We start from the raw sequence: 20374 nt of genomic DNA, 5'->3' as shown, positions 1-20374 counted from the left end.
AAAAAAAAAAAAAAATACACTTAGGGGATTTTTTGTGGATCACTTTTGGGTTTCTCATTGAAGATAGGTATCTTTCAGTCAAGACAAACACATTTGTATGTAAGTGATTTTTGTAAAATATAAATCAGATCTTATCATATCCTTGCTTAAAATTATCTTGTGTCAGGGTCAAGTTCAAATGTCAGTGTTTTCTTAGCCTTAAGGTATTTGTGATGTAACATGTACCTTTCTCATTTTTACCTCCTATTAGCTCCAGACCTGCCAATTTAACTTACTTTAAGAAATTTCCAAATGGATCATGTTCTATCAAGACTTAGGATCTTGGCACTGTTCCTTTTCCATCAATTGCCTGTCTTTGTTCATCTATATGACTAACTCATACTTTTTTATCTTTGGTTTATCTCTGCCTGTCTTGGAAATTTTGGCCTTTGGGTTTAGTATTTTGATAAAAAACTAGATTAGACCTTTCAAATACATACCTGTAATTAACCTTCTGTTAAATTTCTTACTAACTCTTAACTTGCCCATTAGTCATACTGTATTATAATACTTGATTTCGCTTTTTTGCCTTCCTTACTCGTGATTTTCTTGAGGGTAATTCTTTTTACCTCATATCTTTCTCAGTAGCTTGTGTTTCAGTCAGTGTGCTTTGCTGAATGAGCAAGTGTGTCACGGAGAAAGTATAGTGGTATGTAGGAGGTATTGTGAGATTTGAGTTTTAATTATGGCTCGTTTAAAAATTTTCTCAGTGATCTTGAGTGAGTATATTATTTGTTCATCTTACTTAGCTTTGTAGAAGATAGACTCCACCACCTTATAAAACTTTGAGATGGCTAAATGAGACGCTGAGGTCCTGATTGCTAGAGCTCCCAAGGTACAAGGTTGTTACAGAGGAATGAGGTTCAGCACAATGTGAAAATATTCACAAATGAACTAATCTCTTATAGAATTAGTCCAAGATCCTCAGAACTCTATACAGAGTCACTAGGAGTAAGAACTGACTCTACAACTTGCAACTAAACATATCCTAGCTCTGCATTGTAGCCTTTTGGAGAGTGTGTCGTTTGATTCTTCGAGAACACCTGACAGTAGAATACAGAAGCCTTGCAAATTCATTTCAAGGTGAAATTGCATTATCTTGCAAACTTGTTTAAATCCGTCTATAAAGCTAAGGAGCTTCTGGTAGCGTAGTGGTTATGAATTAGGCTGCTGACCTCAAGGTCAGCAGTTTGAAACTACCAGCTGTTCCGTGGGAGAAAGATGAGGCTTTCTGCTCCTGTAAAGATTTATAGCCTTGGAAACACTATACAGGGTCACTATGAGTCGGAACCAACTCCACGGCACATGACCACCACCATAAAGCTAAGGATAAATGGGGATCTGAAAGTTGGATTAGATAATTAGAAAAATGCTATCTGCATGGTAACCAAGTAGGCCCTTCAGAGAGAATAGCTTGAATTTTGAAGACTAATAGAGAATTCTGGGGAAAATTGATGAAATCCTCACCTATTTTGCAGAAATGACCTTTGAAGTGATCATCTTTTGTCTGTCACACAGGCTGTCAGTTTACAGTAGAATCCCCTCCCACAAATGCAATAATTCATTGAATTTTTGTTCATCATAAGAGTTATTGAATTTTTTGTTAAATATAAGCCAAAAAAGGTACCATGTTTTACTTTTAGCTTTCCTTGTTATTAACCATAAAAAAAATTTCCCCATAAAAAGGAATTCACCTAAAGTGGTCTTTTTCTGCTATCAAATATTCTCAGAAATTGAAGATTTCCTGTATTAACAGTTTCTTTAAAAAATAGGTAATGCTTGACAAATATCACATAGTAGTAATCCTTATAAAAGATGAGAGCATTTTATGAAGCTGTGTCTTTTGGTAAATTGTTTTCTTGGCAGAATGGTTATTGAGGTTTCAGGCTCATTTCACAGGTATTAGCTTTGGAGACTAGCATAGACAACAGTGTTATTTTAGACAGGCTCAACCGTTTAACGTGGCCCAGAAATATTTGCTGTAGCTCCATTTAATTAATAAGAATTGGCTTGTTTACTTATAATCCTGGTAAAAACAATACCCAAGGAACATGCAACTGAACTTCATTAAGGAACATGCCAATAAAATTAAATGTAACTATGTACTTGAAAAAATTAAATTGGAAATATTTTGTAAATGTCAGATGAATCTTGATTCACTTAAAAAAGACACTGTATACTTTGGCATTATTATCAGGAAAAGTGGCTAATCCTTCCCTCCTTTCCTTTCCTTGTTTTCCTTTCTACCCGCTTCTTCCTTGCTCCTTCATCTTCAGCTGTATCTATAAATTAAATCATCTAAAGTTTAGAGGGATTTTAGAGATAATTTATTTATATACTTCTGCTTCTTTGGCACTTAAGTTCCCTTTTCAGGCAGTAGATTTGATTGTATCGCATGAGCAGTCTGCTTGGAATGCCTTCACTGTGTAGAAATTCACTCCTGTTAAAATACTCAGATCGGGTGGAAACATTGGTTAGAAGTTCATTCTTACGTTGATCTAAACTTTTTCTGTTTTTTTGTGCCTTAGTGCTAGTAGTGCTGTGTCTGCTATGTGCTAACCCATCAACAAGACAGCTTGGATCAGTCAGGAATCTTGGTTTTGCTGTCGTAATAAATTACCTCTGCATCTTGGAAAGTTAAAAAACCTCCAAGTTTTGTGTTTTTTATTCATGCTTCGTAATTATTTTTTATTCATGCTTCATATGGGTATATGTCCTTTTATCATTGCTGCTCAGGGATGCAGGCCAACAGAGGAGCCACCATCACAAATGTGTCAGAGGAAAATAAAGCTTTGGCTAAGTCTTATGATTGTTTAGTGCTGTCAAGTCATTTCCGACTCATATTGACCCCATATAGGGTTTCCGAGGTGTGGCTGGTGAGTTACAATCACCAACATTGTGACTCAGACTGACTTTGTGGTCCAGTGCTTATCCTACAGTGCCACACCAGGACTCCTTAAGTCTTATTTGTTGTTGTTGTTGGATGCCATAGAGTTGGTTCCGACCCATAGCGACCCTGTATAGGGTTTCTGAGGAGCAGCTGGTGAGCTTGAACCGCCAACCTTGCAGTTCAAACAGCTTTGCAATCTGGCGCATTAACCCACAGTGCCACACCAGGACTTCTAAGTCTTATTAGACAGTACATTTTCTGATCTACAAATGACATGCACCATTTCAACTCCTAACTGTCCACAACTAGTCACATGGCCCCAACCCAACCACAAGGGGACAGGAAGGTACGGTTCCACCATGTGCCCAAAATGGGGGAACCAGAAACGCTTAGTGGATGGCACTAGTGACTATTACACAGTCTTTCAACACAGTATTGCTGATACTGTCTGACCAGAACAGTCAGAAGAAACTTTTTTTTATTTTTTAAATTCTTTTGGCAATGTATAATCACTGTTAATACAAATTCTACTCAAAATGTGTCCAATAACTATCTTTTCTGTAGATGTGGATTTAAACTATATGTTACATGTCATTAGATCAAATAGGAAGACAGTTATAGTATAATGTAATATAGTACAGAGATTGAAGTTGTAAGACTTGAGTTCAAGTCCTGACTTTCAGGAGCTGTGCTTCACAGAGCTTATTGCTTAAGAGTCCTTAGATTGTTTTTTGATACATATAATTTAGTAGTCTTGATGAGAATATAAGTAGAAGTGTTTTTGTAGACTTTAGGCAAATTGATATTAAGTATTAAGAAGCATTTTCTTATTCTGCCGGGGCTCACCACAGTTTACTAGGGACTCACTTAAGTATTAAATGCACATATTGATACATATGAATAGTGACCATGATATACTGAGTTCTGAGTTTAGATCATCACATAAAATTTCAACTGTCATTGAAAATGATGTGCTGCCTCTCACTTGCAGGTCGAGTTCTTTCACAGTCTACTCCTGGGACTCCATCAAAGACTATAACAATATCTGAAAGCAGTGTTATTGGGTCAACTTTAAATTCAACGACACAGACACCAAATAAAATAGCCATCTCACCTTTAAAGTCACCAAATAAGGTAAAAAAAAAAAAATTGGCCACAAATGCCAAGTGTTATGACTGATGCCCTTATATTCTTACTAGTCACTTTAGATACTATAGTTTTAATATATTCCCAAGTAAGTTTTAGGCATTCATTGAATACTGGATGAATTTAGTAGTTGAAGACAGATGACAGATGCGTTTATTTTAAATACATACTAATGAAGTAATAATTTTGCATGTTAAGATGATTTTTATGGCCCATGTGAATGTGGTTACAACAAAAATCTTTTGAATGAGGTAATTATGCAAGTGTCCAGTCCCACTTTAATTAATATTTTAGCAAAATATTGCCCTTTGGGTAAGACACATGTAGTGGCTGTGTAAGTATTGAATGTTAAATGTAACTTAAAAAAAAAAAGAAACTTGTGCCTTCCTCTCAGGTCTAGTAAGTATTCTTAGCTCACTTTCCTAAAAGACATAATGTTCAAGCATTATTTTCTGTAAAGTAACACCATTGTGAGTTTGGAAACATACTGCTCTTTGTACCCATCTCCTTTCTTAATTTATTGCTGCTTATAAATAGAGCAATCATTTAATATTTGCCTTACATTATTTAATAAGTCCAGCTGTTGGTTTCTGTTTTGATGCTGTTTGAATATAATATCTAAATGTGATGTCACTTAAGTTTCTTAAGATGGGATTCTACCTGCATAATAATATAGACAATTATTTATCTAAGTGGAATGAATTCAATAGATATCCAAGTGCTTACTAATGTGCTATGCATAGTCATAGACACTTTGGAAAAGAGCATGAATAAGATCAGGCTTTTAATTCCAGAATTTACAGTATAATAGGGAACTTAGACTTCTGTTAAAAGTTGCCTGGAGAATCATAATGGTCACAGGTAGATTGATGAGCTCTGTTATGCATATCAGGGAAGTTTTATGCAAAGTAAACTTTGTATAAAATTCTAGAAAGACTTTAACCCCTGGTGGGCTGGGTTTCGCTGTGGGTGAGTAGAGAGGCCTTTCTGATTTGCTAATTTTTACAAAGTATGAAAGTATGGCCCTTTCATGGAGCTGCATTGTTTTGGTAGTATGAGTGCTGAGTGTCCTAAGGTTAATGTATGATACCCTCAAGGGAGTTTTGGGTTTTATTCTTAGGCTGTGGCCTTTCATGGCCTCTGAGGGGGAAAAAAAAAAGCAGTTCTAAGCCTTGTCTGCACATTGAATTACCTGATGAATTAAAAAAAGATATAAAATCACTGATGCTTAGGTCTCATCCCAAAAAATTCTGTTTGAATTGGTCTGGAGTTTGTCCTGGTAACTGGATATTTTAAATCTCATTAAAAAGTCCTAGTGTGGCATTGTAGGATAAGCATGAGACTCCAAACTACAAGATGGGCAATTCAAACCTACCAGCCTTCCCTTGGAAATCCTGTAATAGGGTCATTATGAATGAGAACCAATTTGACAGCACTAAACAACCAGAAGACCCTATTTGGCCCCATTTAAATTAGAATCTTTAGGTTAGGGCCTAGGCATTAAATTTAATATTTTTAAATGCCACAGTATAAGGCCAAGGTATCAAAGTAAAGAATAAGTAAGTTAGATTATGATAATACTTTATATTTGGCTAGGTTAGTGAGTTGTGGATTAGGGAGGAGAATATGGGTTGAGGGCGATTTCAGACATGATTGAAATGGGAAGGTGAGAGGGGGGAATCTAGAATGACTCTATAAGACTTCTACTTGAATAAAAGACAGATGGTGGCATTATGGACCATTATGACTGATGCATGGTTTATACCTGGTGGTTTACAAATTAAAAATTATTTTTCTCCCATTCCTGCTAATCTTACCTCCCCTGTCTCTTCATTAAGAGGACACATTTAAGTCTAAAAATAAATCCTATTTTAAGATCCACAGTTATGAAAAGTCCATTAAATATAAAAAGTGTACATTCTATTAAAAATTTTCTTCCCCTCAATTTAGGCAAGGTGATTGGCTACATGATCAATATAAAAACAAACAAAAAAAAATCTTTCTAGACCTATTACATTTAATGTAATCACTGATATGATTGGATTTAAATTATTAATATGGTTAGATTTACTTGGACCACTGGTAGTAAGTAATCACTGTAGGATAAGCACTGGACTGCTAATCGAAAGGTTGGCGGTTCAAACCCACCATTCACTCCTAGAAACTCCTATACAGAGTTGCTATAAGTTAGAACCAACTCAGCGGCACTTAACAACATTACTACTTGTTTTCTCTTTGTCCTATCTGTTTGATACTCTTTCTTGACTGTTTTTCTAACTTTCTTTTGGGTTAATACTTCTTATAATTCTATTTTAATCTCCACTGTTGGCTTATTGAAGGAGTCCTGGTAGCACAGTGGTTAAAGCATATCCAGATATTAACAAACATTGGAGGTTCAAACCCACCAGCTGTTCCTCAGGAGGTAGCAGCCAGCATCCATAAGGATTACAGCCTTGAAAACTCTATGGTACAATTCTGTTTTGTCCTATGGGGTTACTATGAGTTGGAATTGACTTAATAGCATACAACAACAAATAGACATAAATATAATTTCCAGTAATTTTTTTTAGTGGTGTCATAATGTGAAATACATATTTTTAACTTATCTTCATATTTGCATGACTTCACATAGACTAAGAGCCTTACAATAGAGTACTCCCAATACTTCCCATTTATCCTTTAGGCTATTGATGTTAGACATGCTCTTCTCCCTTGATCGTCCCAGAGACCTCTGCCAAGGCTGCAAAGTTAATCCTTCCCCTCCCTTTGCTACAAAACGTCTACCTTTACATTTCCAGCCCTCACAGTCAGTCCTGATAACAGTTATTCACCACTGTATCACAAGAGACCTATCCACATCTCCTTTCCTTGGCCCCGCATAGACAGATTGGATACTACTCAGTGGAGATTCTACCTTGCTCCACCCCTCTGGATCTAGGCTCCCTCTTGAAACCTTGTAAGCCAGTCACTTCTTGCCTCTGTAACCCTACCCATTCTGGGTAGCGAATGTCCAAGTTGTCCATCCTGTCCTCTCCTTGTGTGGAGGGGGTGGGAGTGATCCTCGCTGTGAAGATTTGTTCCCTCTTTTGAGCTACTGCTTCCATAGGTGTATGTCAAGTTCATCAAATTGTATCAGATTACTCTTTTTTTTCCTCTTCTTTCTTCTTCTACTTGAACTCTGATCATCCAGCCATTGAAGCCAGGTCTAGTGGGTATTATCTGCAAGTGTGGGTGTACTTATGCATGTGCCCTTTCTTCTTATCAGCTGGACGCTTCACTCTCCACTCTAGTCCTCTGTGGCTGTGTCACTGATTCTGGGCCCAAGAGTCCCCAGGTCTTGCCACACAGCTGGCCATCCAGGTCTCCAGCCAGGTTCACAGGAGTCTATTGAACGTTGTAGAGCTTAGCTTGCAGCTTCATTCTGCCCTTCCCTCACTTCCCCCTGTTGGTGACAAGCGTGGTTACCAACTAGAGCATGTATTCTAACTGGGTCCCAGCCTTCCAAGGAGGTTTGCCTTGAGGGGACCTGACCACTTGTTTGTTCTTGTAGTAATCAGTCGATCTGCCTGTATTGTTTTGTATTTTTCCTGTCAGTCTTTCTTTCAGGAAGTATCTTCTGTTCTTCTGGCCACTCCAGGCTGGTCTGTTTGTCCTTTCAAGTGGAAATTTCCCTTCAGAAGATTCTGGATGCTGTTCAGGATTCCACTTATGGTCTTGTGTAATGTGGAGGCTCTGCAGGAAGCCTCCTTCACTGGGCACGTTGTAGCTCCATTTTAGGTATTCCAATGACTTATAGGCAGAAGATGGACTTACAAGCTTTCTATGGTGATATTGCTGGCTATTCCTTACTCTCCGCCTCTAGTGTCTATTTTATAGTGGTATGCCAGGGAAACCAAGATTCAGAAGACAGCCAAGCATGTTAACATTGTTTCCCCCTTTTCTCCATTCCAATTATGTCTCTATATCTGTGTCCCATAACCCTGTCGTTCCAGGTTTGTGCATTCATTATTTGCCTCTGTCCCACTTGAGCTTCACATTCATCCTGTCATGTTACATTTCATTACAATGATAACAATCCCCTCCATGCATCATCAAATAACCAAAGGATACACTCCACATACCCGACGCCCCTGGCTGTCAGCAAAGAGCTCCTTTCCCTCCCTGAGTCCCATGTCCCCAGCTACTCCATCTGTCCACGTCAACATCTCTGTCTCCATGCCTGGCTTCACTGCTTCTCTGGGTAGGGTCACACTTTCTGATATTCTCGCTTGATGGTCCAAGGGACCTCCATTCCTGGGCTGCAAAATCAATCAATCTACTCCTTTAGCCAAAAAAAGAAATCTGCCTCTGTATTTCCAACCCTCACAGTCAGTCCTGATGGCAGGTATTCACTGTTGTACTACAAGAGTCTTATCCCCATTTCTTTTGTCAGTCTCGTCCCAACAGTTTGGAAATCATTCACTGGAGGTTCTGCCTACCCCTGCCTTGACTGGAACTAGGCTCCTCTTGAAAGCCTGTAAGCTAGTCACTTCTTGCCTTTATAGGGCCCCCTTTCCCCCATTTTGTGTCCCTTTAAATTTTGAAAAGATCTATGCACATGTGTAGTAGAACCATTGGTGGAGGGAGTGGGGTGTCCACTCACACAGGCACCCTCTTTAGTCATCTGAATGCAGGTGCGCAGACAGCGAGAGACAAATGAACAGATACCAAAAAAAAAGACTGTCCACACCTTTATCTCCATGGTTCTGTCAGGCGTCCATGGCTGCTCTGGTCCTTCCCCCATTGGGTCTCTCCCAAGATGCATATTCTGGGAGCAGCTGAGCACCTTGGATTATAAAGCACTGGATTTCTTGCTTCTGCTACAAATTCCTCTAGCTGTAAGCCTTCCAACCTTCTAAATATTCCTTTATATGTTGTTCAGAGTTCTGGGACCATCCCCTGAACCTGCTTGGTCCTGTATTCTGTGTTGTTGTTGACAGAGCGCCTCTCTGCACTTCTCCCGATCCGCCATCTTGTTTGTTCCCTTCCCTTTACTTTTGAAAGACATTTTAGTTGAGTAAAGAATTTTTCCCCTAGTACTTTAAAGTTGGCAGTTCATTGCCTTCTGGCTTGCACAGTTTCTGGCAAGAATCTAATATTACCAAACTCATTGAGGGAATCAGGCATGTCTCGTGTGTTCTCAGTTTACTTGCTATAATTTTTGCCTTTGTTCCTGTTTAGTAGATACTGTGTCTTTTTTTTTTGCACACTGGCTGCCTTCAAGATTTTGTATTTGAATTTCTTTATGTGTGTGGGGTTTGTCATTTTCTTTAAATATATGTGTGTGTGTTGCATGAGCTAGTTGGTGGAAAAATGGCATTAAAGGATAATGAAATTTTTCTACCAACTTTTTGAAGCTCCTCGCATGCTATGTGTGTGTATGCATTAAGTATTGAAGGGAACCCTGGTGGAGCAGTGGGTTGTATATTGTGCTGCTACCCTCAAAGTTGCCAGCTCTCACCCACCAGCTGAGAAAGATGAGGATATATGCTCCCTTGAAGATCTGTAGTCTCGGAAAACCCCTAAGGAGTAGTTATAGAGTCAAGAGTCCTGGTGTGATGCTGTAGGATAGGCACGGAACTGCTAACCAGAAGGTTGGTGGTACAAACCCACCAGCCACTCCTCTGAACCCCTATTCAGGGCTGCTATGAGCGGGAACCTACTCAACAGCATTTAATGACAACATGAGTCAGAATCAACTCAGTGGCAATTGTTTTAAAATGTATATCTTTATCCAAACTTCTTGGATCTGCTATTATTATGTATCCTAGGAAAACTATTGGCCATTATATTCAGATGTTTCTTCTGTCCCATTTCCTGTCTCATTCTAGAATTCCAGTTTCAAAATGTTATATATACTGTTTGACATAGTTCCATAACTCTTGGATGTGCTAGTCTGTTTTTCCCCCTTAGTTCTTTTTCCTTTGTGTTTCAGTTTATGTAATTCCTATCGCTGTATCCTAAATTCGTTATGTAGTGTCTACTCAACAATCCCATTGAAAGATTCTTCATCTCTGATAATTTTTTAAAATTTCTAACATTTTCCCTTGGTCTCTTAGAACTTTCATCTCTCTTCTGAAAATCCCATTCTGGTCATTCATGTTGAATACTTTTTCCACTTGATCTGTCAGCATATTAGTCATAGTTATTTAAAAAGTCTTATCTGGTAATTGTAGCATCTGGATCAACTCTGAGTCTGGCTTTAGTTTTTAATCTTGGTATGACCATCTGGATATTTAACATATACCATTAAGGTTGTTGTCATCAAGTGCCATTGAGTCGGTTCCAACCCATAGTGACCCTGTATAGAGTTCCCACGGAGTAGCTGGAGAGCTTGTGCCGTTGACTTTGCAGTTCAAACCGACCTTGCTGTCCAGCGCATTAATCCACAGCACCACACCAAGGTAGGGCAACCACATTATATTAAAGGTAGGTGACTTAGCATAAGAGTAAAGCTGGGTTGGTAATTCATAAAAATTTCATTAGAGTACAGGATAATTGAGCATTTAGAGAACTGAAATTCAAGGAAATGAAGGATTTACAAACCTTGGCTTCTGGGTAATTGGATATAAGGATTGTTGTTGTTGTTGTTGTTAAGTGCCATCGAGTCGGGTCCGACCCATAGCGACCCTGTACAAGGTTTCCGAGGGTGTAAATCTTTACGGGAGTAGAAAGCCTCATCTTTCTCCCGCGGAGCGGCTGGTAGTTTCGAACCGCAGACCTTAAGGTTCGCAGCCCGATTCGTAACCACTACGCTACCAGAGCTCCGGATATAAGGATTAGGAACCTAGAAAACCTCTAATTTTCACCAATAGTGGTCTTTGAGTAAGTGAATATTCCTAAAATATAGAGCCTGGTCACAGTGTATGTAATGTTGATGGGTAGTTTTTTTGTTTTTTGTGTGTATTTTTTCTATTTTACTTTTTTCTCATTAATGCAATTTTTTTTTTCCCCTAAAGTTTTTTTGTGTGTGAATTAAGTGATAGTTTACATGGGAGAACATCAGCTTTACATTCATCCTATCTTATTTCATTTCATTACAATGATTACAGTCTCCTCCATGCATCATCATTCAACAACATTTGCTTCCATTCTCTCTGATTTTTTTTTTTTGGATGTGCACTGACACACTCAGGAATATATAACCTTTCAAACAACCAAAAGGTTCATCCTACAAGCCTGCTCCCCAGCTGTCAACACACAGCCCCTCTCTCTCCCTGAGTCCAGAGTCCCCTGCCGCTCTATGTCTCCATACCTATTCCTCCATATCTGGCGTCACTGCTTCTCTGGATAGGGTTCCGCATTCTGCTCTTCTCCCTTGATGGTCCCAGGGTCCTCTGCTCCTGGACTGCAAGATCAACTACTCCCCTCCTTTAGTTACAAACCATCTACCTTTACATTTGCAATACTCACAGTCAGTCCTGATAGCAATTATTCACTGTTGAACCACAAGAGTCTTATCCCTATCTCCTTCCCCCGCCCCATCCAGACAGGATGGAAACCATTCAGTGGAGATTGTACATTTCCCCGCACCCTCTGGAACTAGGCTCCCTCTTGTAGCCCCCCCACCCCCATTTTGGGTAGCCAATGTCTAAATTGCCCATCCCTGTCAACCCTGTATACCGAGGGGGTGGGAGTGATCCTTGCTGTAAAGATTCATTCCCTCTTTTGAGCTATATCCATAAGTATAGGGCAAGTTCATCACATTGTAGCAGATTACTCTTTTTTCCTCTTCTTTCTTCCTCTAGTTGAGTTCTGATTATCCAATCATTGAAGCCAGGTCAAATGTGTACTATCTGAAAGTATGGGTATTCTTGTGCATCTGCCCTCACTTCATATCAGCTGGACGCTTCACTCTCCGCTCTAGTCCTCTGTGAGCATGTTCCTGTCCCTGGGCCCAGGAGTCCCCAGGTCTCGCCATACTGCTGGCCAACCAGGTCTCAACCCAGGTTGACAGTAGTCTATTGAACGTGGTCGGTCGGACTTAGCTCAAAATTTCATTGCTGTTTTAACCTCACGTCCACTTATTGGTAGATGATGGGTACTTTTTAAAATGTTTTTGTATGAACATGAGTATATCTTTAGGAAATTTTGCTCTTTACTTTCAAGAGTTGTTAGTTTTACATACCTATTTTGGCTTTTGTTTTTACAACAAATCTTTCCCTTTTCTATGGTAAGAAATTGAATTATCACATAGCCATTTAGAATGTAAAATGTACTTGACTCCCATGTAAGAAATTTTAGGATATAAGCTATATTCAGATGGTTAAACAAAAATTGGATTTTTATGACTAGTATAACTACTTGAATTTCTCCTACTCTAGATCTCCTAGCTTGGGTAGATGTCCTTGTCCTTGAAGCTTCTGTGATTAAATTCTAGATTCAACAGTTTACTATACTTGCTTTATCCATAGGAACCCTGGTGGCACAGGGCTTAAAATGCTCAACTGTTAACTGAAAAGTTGGCAGTTTGAGCTAACTTGCTGCTTCACAGGAGAAAGCTATGGCAGTCTGCTTCTCTAAAGATGTACAGCCTTGGAAACCCTGTGGAGCAGGTCTACACTGTCCTGTAGGGTCGCTAATAGTAGGAGTCAACTGGACAGCAGTGTGTTTGGGGTTGTTTTTGTTCTTTTGTTTGCTCTATCACATCTATCCATTCCTTTCATCTTAATTTTTAAATGCATTCCAAAATAAGTTGCAGATATCTAGTACACTTCTCCCCAGATATTTCATTAAACCTGTCTGTCATTCACTGTATGGCTAGGACTTCATTTTTTAAGTTTTAAGGTAAAATTACTAAAGTTCAAATACATAAATCTTAAAAGTGCCATTGGCTGGATTAGCTAAAAGGGGAATTAGAATTTGCCCAGGGAAATAGCTTTCTTATTAAATCTTTGTGGAGTATGGGGCCTTAGGTGGAATCCTGAGCCCCACTCAGAACCTTCTGAGGTGGGACATTCCCAATTGAAAAGACATGCAGACAACCTGGAAGGGCTAGAAGAACAGAAGATACTTTTTGAAAGAAAGACTAACAGAAAAAAAGCAGACTGACTATTAGAATATCAAGCAAGCTGTTTGCCTTGAAGCCATCAAGGCAAGAAAAGTCAGCCCATCAGCAAAAACCCCCTTCTAAGACTGAAACTCAAAGGAAATCCACAAGTAGTATAGTATGTTCGCTGGTGACAGCTCTAGGCTGCTTGTGAGTGGAAATGGGGGAAATGCAACAATGAAGACATGGGCTGAGGTTGGCCATGTTTCACTGACACCTGTTGACCTTGAGTTGACAGAGAGAAGAGGAAGGGCTGGCTGGTCTGAAGTTTAGGGAGATGTGTGAACTCTTGAACCCATGGACACTAACCTAGCTACTGGGGGCTAGAGTTGAGAGTGAAGTGGCCAACTGGTCTGAAGTGTGGGGAGGCATGTGTGAACTCCCAAACTTGCAGATAGTACCATTTGACCTAGCTTGAATGGCTAGCTGAGCACAACTCATCTATGAAGATAAAGAAGTTTGATGAACTGGACCTTTGCGTATGCATGCAGTTGCTCAGAATTCTAACTGAAGTAGAAGGATTGTTCATATCAAAGAGCACTTGTTTCCTCAGTACACTGGATTGATAGATATAGGTAACTTAAACACTGGCTACTGAAAATGGGGGGCTATCAATGGCTGGCTTACAAGCTTTCATGGGTGTGCTTAGTTTCAGAATGAGGGGTATAAGATAGAGTCACTACTGTATAGTTTTCTTCTCCAGTGAATCTGGTGATAGGGGGTGGGAGATGATGGTGATAGGATTCGGTGATTCAATTGTGAGTGATTGTTAACATGATTAATCATGATCATCACAACTATAATTTTAGAAGATGTGTAACTAAAAGGAGTGAGTAGGTAACTTTCACTTCAGGAACAGAGTACCCTAGGACCATCAAGAGGGATGAGTATAAGTGGAGTGTGGGATCCTAACCAGAAAAGCAATGATAACAGAGATGGTGGCAGAGGTGATAGCACAGAGAGATAGAGCAGCTGAGAACTCTAGACCTCTGAACTGATATAGACTGTGTGCCTGCAGGCAGAAGGCTAGCTTGTAAAATTTGGACATTTAAATGAGTATATATTTTTTGTTTTGTATATGTACATCAAATATTTTTGTTGTTGTTCATTTGTGAAAAATAAGATGTAAAAGGGAAGCCACAAGGTGGAAGTAGGAGATTAAACAAAACATATGATTGCTTGAAAGTAAGTAACAATAAAAAGTTAAAAAAAAAAAATGCTATTGGATGAATGCTGACAAAATGCATATATCTATGCAACATAGAGTTTTAAATGGCGCAAGTGGTTAAGGACTTATATACCAAGCAGATAGTTGGTGGTTCAAACCTCACCCAGAGGTACCTTGGAAGAAAGGTCTGATGAGCTGCTGCCTAAAAGTCACAGCCTTGAAAACTCTCTGGTGTGAGATTCTTCTCTGAAGCACACGGATTGCCATGAGTGAGAATTAGCTATTTAGGCACTGATTTGTTTGTTTTTGCGGGGAGGTATACAATACAATCTCTGTTACTATAAAAACATTGCCATCACCCGAGAAGACTTAAGTTTTAAAATTGCTTTCAACCATTTCTGAATATATCACAATAAACAAGGACTCCTAAGGGAAATACTAATAGATGTAACTATTAGTCATTTGATAAGTTTTGCTTAAAACAAAAAAAAAGACTTTTTGATATATGTTTTTCCTAGGAACTGAGAATAGTGACTGAAAAATAAAAAAATTGTTTTGCTTGTAGTAATAATAGTTTCATTATTTTTCTTTGTACTAAATTGAAGGAGGACTTAAATTGCCAAATCATTTAAAATAAATTTGATGATAGGTTACAATGTGATTTTTAGTATAAAACTCAGAAAAAAAATTCAAAATATTAATGTATATTATTATATAAGTGTCTTTCTGTTCATCTTTATTTGTGACAACATTGTTTTCAGTATTTCTTTCAAACAGGAATAGAATAAGTGCTGAACTCTGTATCACTCTAGCAATAACCAGTATTTATCCATGGAAACCTGGTATGGCTATGTGGGTTAATGTGCTGGGTTAATGTGCTAGACGGCAGAGTCGCTTGAACCACCAAGTCTGCGGTTCAAGCTCACCAGTCATTCCTTGGAAACCGTATACAAGGTTGCTATGAATTGGAACCAACTTGATAGCACTTAACAACAACAACATCTGTGGCTACAGGAAGTATTAAAAAAGGAGCCTTGTCCATTGTATAGAAAGATGCGTTCTAATAAAAGCTGCTTCGTACATCATAATTAAGAATAATATTTAATATATACTACTACTATTATTAAGGCACTCTGGTAGCATAGTGGTTACAAATCAGGCCGTGAACCGCAAGGTCAGCTGTTCCGCAGGAGAAAGATTAAGTGTTCTGCTCCCATAAAGATTTACAGCCTTGGAAACCCTGTACAAGGTCACTATGAGTCGGAACCAGCTCCACGGCACACAGCCACCACCACTACTATTATTATTAATAATTGTATTATTAACTCAGCCCAGAAGAAATTATTTAATGCTAAAAATCTTACAGAAAGATTTTAGGAAATTGGCTAAAAAATTTTTATTTATACACATAGTTCATTTCAGAAAGGCATGATAAAAAGACTTGAAGCATAAAAATGTTACATTAGAGTAAAAATTTTAGGAGATATTAGAATTCAAATATATGTTCACAGAGGAAAAGGAGTTATAGAAATTTCTTACTGTTAAAGAAGAACTTATTTGTGTTTTTAAAACTGTATTAAATAATGGTGGATATTAAACTACTATGTTGTTGATTTGATTCCATTGATTATATTTTAAAAAGTGATGTGACAGTTACATTTTAAAATGCTAGTAATTATAATAGGCTGGAAATGGGATTCCGTGAAACTATTTAAAATACATGATGAAAAATTTTAGTTGTCAACTTAAAAATGTGGGGGTTACCTAGTTTTTTGGATTTTGTTTTTAAACTTTTTAGTGTGAATTGAGTGAAGGTATACAGAGTAGATCATCAGTTTTGCATTCAACAGATCATATGCATATACTTTGTTTCATTACAATGATTGCAATCCCTTCCATGTACCAACAGTTAATAGTATTTACCTCTATTCACTTTAACTATTGCATTCCTTCCTGTGTCTCCTGCTTCCTTGATCTTTCCTCTGCCAACTTCCCTCTTGTTGTATATTGCCTGCCTTGTCTCCCATGTGTCTACTCCATGAATAAATTCCCTCCCCAATAACAATCATAGATTGTTTCTTTTATCAAGCACATCTTTTTGTAAACTTTTTTACATTGTTATTGTTAAGTGCTGTCCACTCGGTTCAGATTCATAACCACCCTGTATAGTGTTTCCAAGGAGCAGCTGGTGAATTTGAACCGCCAGCCTTGTGATTCAAACTGACCTTGAGGTAGAGTGTTAATCCTTTGGTGCCACACTCTCATTAACAATATTTTCCCATTTGTGATTGACTTACAAGATGGATTGGCCAAGTGGCAGCATTGATGGACTCAAGTGTGGCAACAGTGTTGGCCCAGGATCGGGCAGTGTTTTGTTCTGCTGTGCATAAGGTCGGTGAGTCAGTTCTGACTCGATGGGACCTAACAACAAGAACAACAATTTTTGGGGGGAGTTTGGTGGTTATTTGACTGTCATTTTTGGTAAAGTGTCTGGGTAGTCCTTTGGCTATTTTATGATTGTTTATTTGTCTTGGTGTACATTGTTGAAGCTTTGTGTATCTTTGGCTATTAGATTGTTTTGGTATATATAGTTTCTTAAGATATTATTCCAGTCCATAATTTGCTTCTTCACTTTTGTGGTAAAATCTTTAATGGACAAAAGCTTTTAATTTTGATGAGATTTCACACATTTATTTTTTTCTTTTGCTGCTGTACTTTTGTTTTTACATTAGATAATCCATTGTTAAAAGGTTGGCTTTGCAGCATTGTCCCTAAATTTTCTTCTTCTAAGAATTTTGATAGTGTTAGTTTATACTTTAGGTACTTACTCCATTTTGAATTTGTTTTTTTTATATGTGGTGTGAGGCATGCATCCTGTTTCATGTGTTTCTACATATGCAAATCTAATTTTCCCAGAACCATTTATTTAAAAGATTCTTCTTTCCCCATCAAATGGACTTAAAAACACCATTGTCAAAAATCAACTAATCATAGATGTTTGGGTTTATTTATGGATTCTCAATTCTATTCTATTAGTAGACCAATTTTTAATTACACTTACAATAGTATGAGAATGCTTTTCTCTCACTAAATTTGAAAATTCTTTATCATTTTTAATCTATAGCAACCTACCTGATAAAAACATATTTTAACTTGTAGATTTATAAAATAATTTTTATTCTTGAGTCTTGTGGACTCCTCATCTATAAACTCTGATACCCATTGGGCTCTTGTCTTTATTTTCCTTTTGAACTTCAGAGAGCTCAGAATGTACAGAAGAAATTACTAATTTTGAATGTGTGTTCGCATGCTAAAACTGTGTTTTATATACCAAGTCAACAGTTTGTATATGTACAATTCAGTAACATTCATTAATACTCTTTAATTTATACAATCATTCTCACACTATATTTTTTTCCAAGTAATTGCATCACCATTAACATAAACTCAGTACCTCCTAAGCAACCCCGGTTGTCTTCTCCTTCCAACTCTCAGTAAACACTAAAAATATTTGATTTCTGTATATTTGCTTTTTTTACATCTGTGAGATCATACAACATGTGTGATTTTGCGACTTGTTTTGCTCGGCATGCTGTTTTCAAGGTTCTTCCATGTAGTAAGTGGCATGCAGCTAGCTCTTCGTTTCTCGTTGTGACAGATCAGTATTTTATGTTTATAACGACTGTCATTCCAGTTGTTTTCACATTTTGATTATTGTGAAAAGTGCCTCAGTGAACATTGGTGTAGAGGTTTCTGTTTGTAGTACTTCTTTATTATTAATGTGGTTACAAATATTTTCCAGGCTTGTTTTATGTGGTTTTTTAATTTCTTGATAAATTTCACATGTTGAATTAATGAAAACATTACAGTTTCTTTTATGAATTTTGAATTTGTGAATCTGCTTAAAACAAGTCTTCCTCACTCTTAATTTTTTAAAGTATGCATCTGTTTTTTTTCCCCTCAATCACTATTTAGTTTTGCTTTTTAGGTTTAGTCTTTGGTACATTTGGAATGTGTTACAAGGAGTGAAATAAAAGGAAACAGTTCTTTTCTTTTATCCAAATGACTAGTTAGTTTTTTCATGTTATTTGTTGAATATTTCATTATTTCTCTGCTAATGTGAGATGCCAACATTTGTCATGAGCTTTCTGTATGTTGATTCTTTTAATGATTCCTTTGATCTTAAGCACCAAGATCCTAGACCAATACCATACTGTTTTACTTACGCTTTATTGATAATGTATTGTAACCCTTGGTAGGGAGTCCTGGTGTGACGCTGTGGGTTAATGCGTCAGACTGCAAAGTCATTTGAACTGCAAGGTCAGTGGTTCAAGCTCACCAGCTTCTCCTTTGAAATCCTATACAGAGTCGCTATGGGTCATTGACTAGACAGCACTTAACAACAACAACAAGGCTACTTTCTGATCATGATGCTTTAATTTAGCAGATAGTTATCTAATTTTGTCCCCTTGTGGTTGTTTGACTATTTCCATGTCTACTAGTGCATGGCATTTAACTTGTTCGTCTTTGTCACTGTAATTTATAACTATAAACATAAATTGAGTTAATACCATGTAAAAACAGCAAATGAGTGCTATATACCTATTTTGTAATATTTTTCTAAGTCTGTTCATTCTTAGTTGTATAATACAGATAGTATGTATCTTTCCTCAGTTTCTTACTTGTCTATTTTATCTTTAATTCATTTTCAAGCTGCTAAATTTGCCTCTAAGTTGTTAAGTGCTATCAAGATGGTAACTCATAGTTACTCTGTATAGGGTTTCTGTGGAGTGGCTTGTAGGTTTGAACTTCCTACTTTGTTGGTTAGCAGCCCACTACTCATCCTACAGTGCCACACCTTTATTTATTTTAATAATCTAGTTCCTTCAGTTGTCTGTAAGTTTGTTGTTCGGTGCTGTCTTGTATGTTGCTGTTATGGTGGCAACTTTGCCACTGATACTTAAAATATCAACAGGGTCAGCTATGATGGACAAGTTTCAGCAGAGCTTCCAGACTAAGACTAGGAAGAAGAACATGTTCATCTACTTCTTTAAAAATTGGCTAATGAAAACCTCATAAGTAGCAACAGAACATTGTTTGATATGGTGCCAGAAGATGATCCCTGAAGATTGAAAGACTCTCAGAATACAGTTAGGGAAGCACTGTGTCCTCAAAGTAGAGTTAATTTTAATGACGTGGATGGGGTAAAGCTTTTGGGGTCTTCATTTGCTGATGTGGCATAACTCATAAAGAAACAGCTGACAACTTCCATTAATAATAGAAACGTAGAATGTAGGAAGTATGAATCTAGGAAAATTGGAAATTGTCAAAAATAAAATGGAATGCATAAAGAGTGATATCCCAGGCAGTAGTGACTTGAAATGGACTGATAATAGCTATTTTGCATCAGACAATCATGCAGTTTCCACAGTAATGCGGTTTGCTATGCCAAGAATGGCAAATAGAAAAGGAGTGGGGTCACATTAATTATCAAATAGAACATTTCAAGATCTGTCACTGTTGGTGGCAGGATAAAATTCATACATCTATAAGGAAGACCAGTTAATACCACTATTATTCAGAACTAGGTACCAAAGATGAAGAAATTGGAATTTTCTACCAACTTTTATAGTCTAAAATTGATCGAACATAAAGTCAACATGAATTGATAATTGCTAGTGATTGGAATGCAAAAGTAAAAACAAAGAGGAAGGTTTGGTATGATCCTTAGTGATAGAAATGTGACCTTAGTAAAAGAAACAATGCCAGATATCACATGATAGAATTTTGCAACACCAACAGCTTCTTCATTCAAAAAAACCCCTTTTTCCCAACAACATAAAGAACAACTATAAACAAGGACATTGCCACATGGAATAAATAAGAATCAATTAGACTTCATCTTTCAGAAGACATAATATAGACGATCAGTAGTCAGAACAGGGCCAGGGCTCGACTGCAGAAATAATTCTCAATTGCTCATATTCAAGTTCAAGTTGAATCTGAAGAAAAAGAAAACAAGTCCACTAGAGCTAAAATATGA

The 20374-nt window shown here is 37.6% G+C and overlaps 1 protein-coding gene across 3 annotated transcripts in view; it reads left to right on the top strand.

Annotated features, from left to right (window-relative positions):
* The window catches only part of LIN54 (lin-54 homolog (C. elegans)), a 109819-nt gene that overhangs the window by 36756 nt on the left and 52689 nt on the right, over positions 1 to 20374 (top strand). For 2 of the 3 annotated variants that reach the window (XM_006877752.1, XM_006877750.1), the window contains exon 4: positions 3921 to 4063. The exons of the other annotated variant lie outside the window; for it this stretch is intronic. In XM_006877752.1, the coding sequence (XP_006877814.1) occupies positions 3921 to 4063 (143 nt within the window). The remainder of the gene's footprint in view (positions 1 to 3920; positions 4064 to 20374) is intronic. 3 annotated transcript variants of the gene reach the window in all.

The sequence above is a fragment of the Chrysochloris asiatica genome, unplaced genomic scaffold (assembly GCF_000296735.1).
Source record: "Chrysochloris asiatica unplaced genomic scaffold, ChrAsi1.0 scaffold00588, whole genome shotgun sequence".
Taxonomy (NCBI): domain Eukaryota; kingdom Metazoa; phylum Chordata; class Mammalia; order Afrosoricida; family Chrysochloridae; genus Chrysochloris; species Chrysochloris asiatica.
Note: the sequence above shows the minus strand (reverse complement) of the source record. Positions and strands in the feature narration are given on the sequence as shown.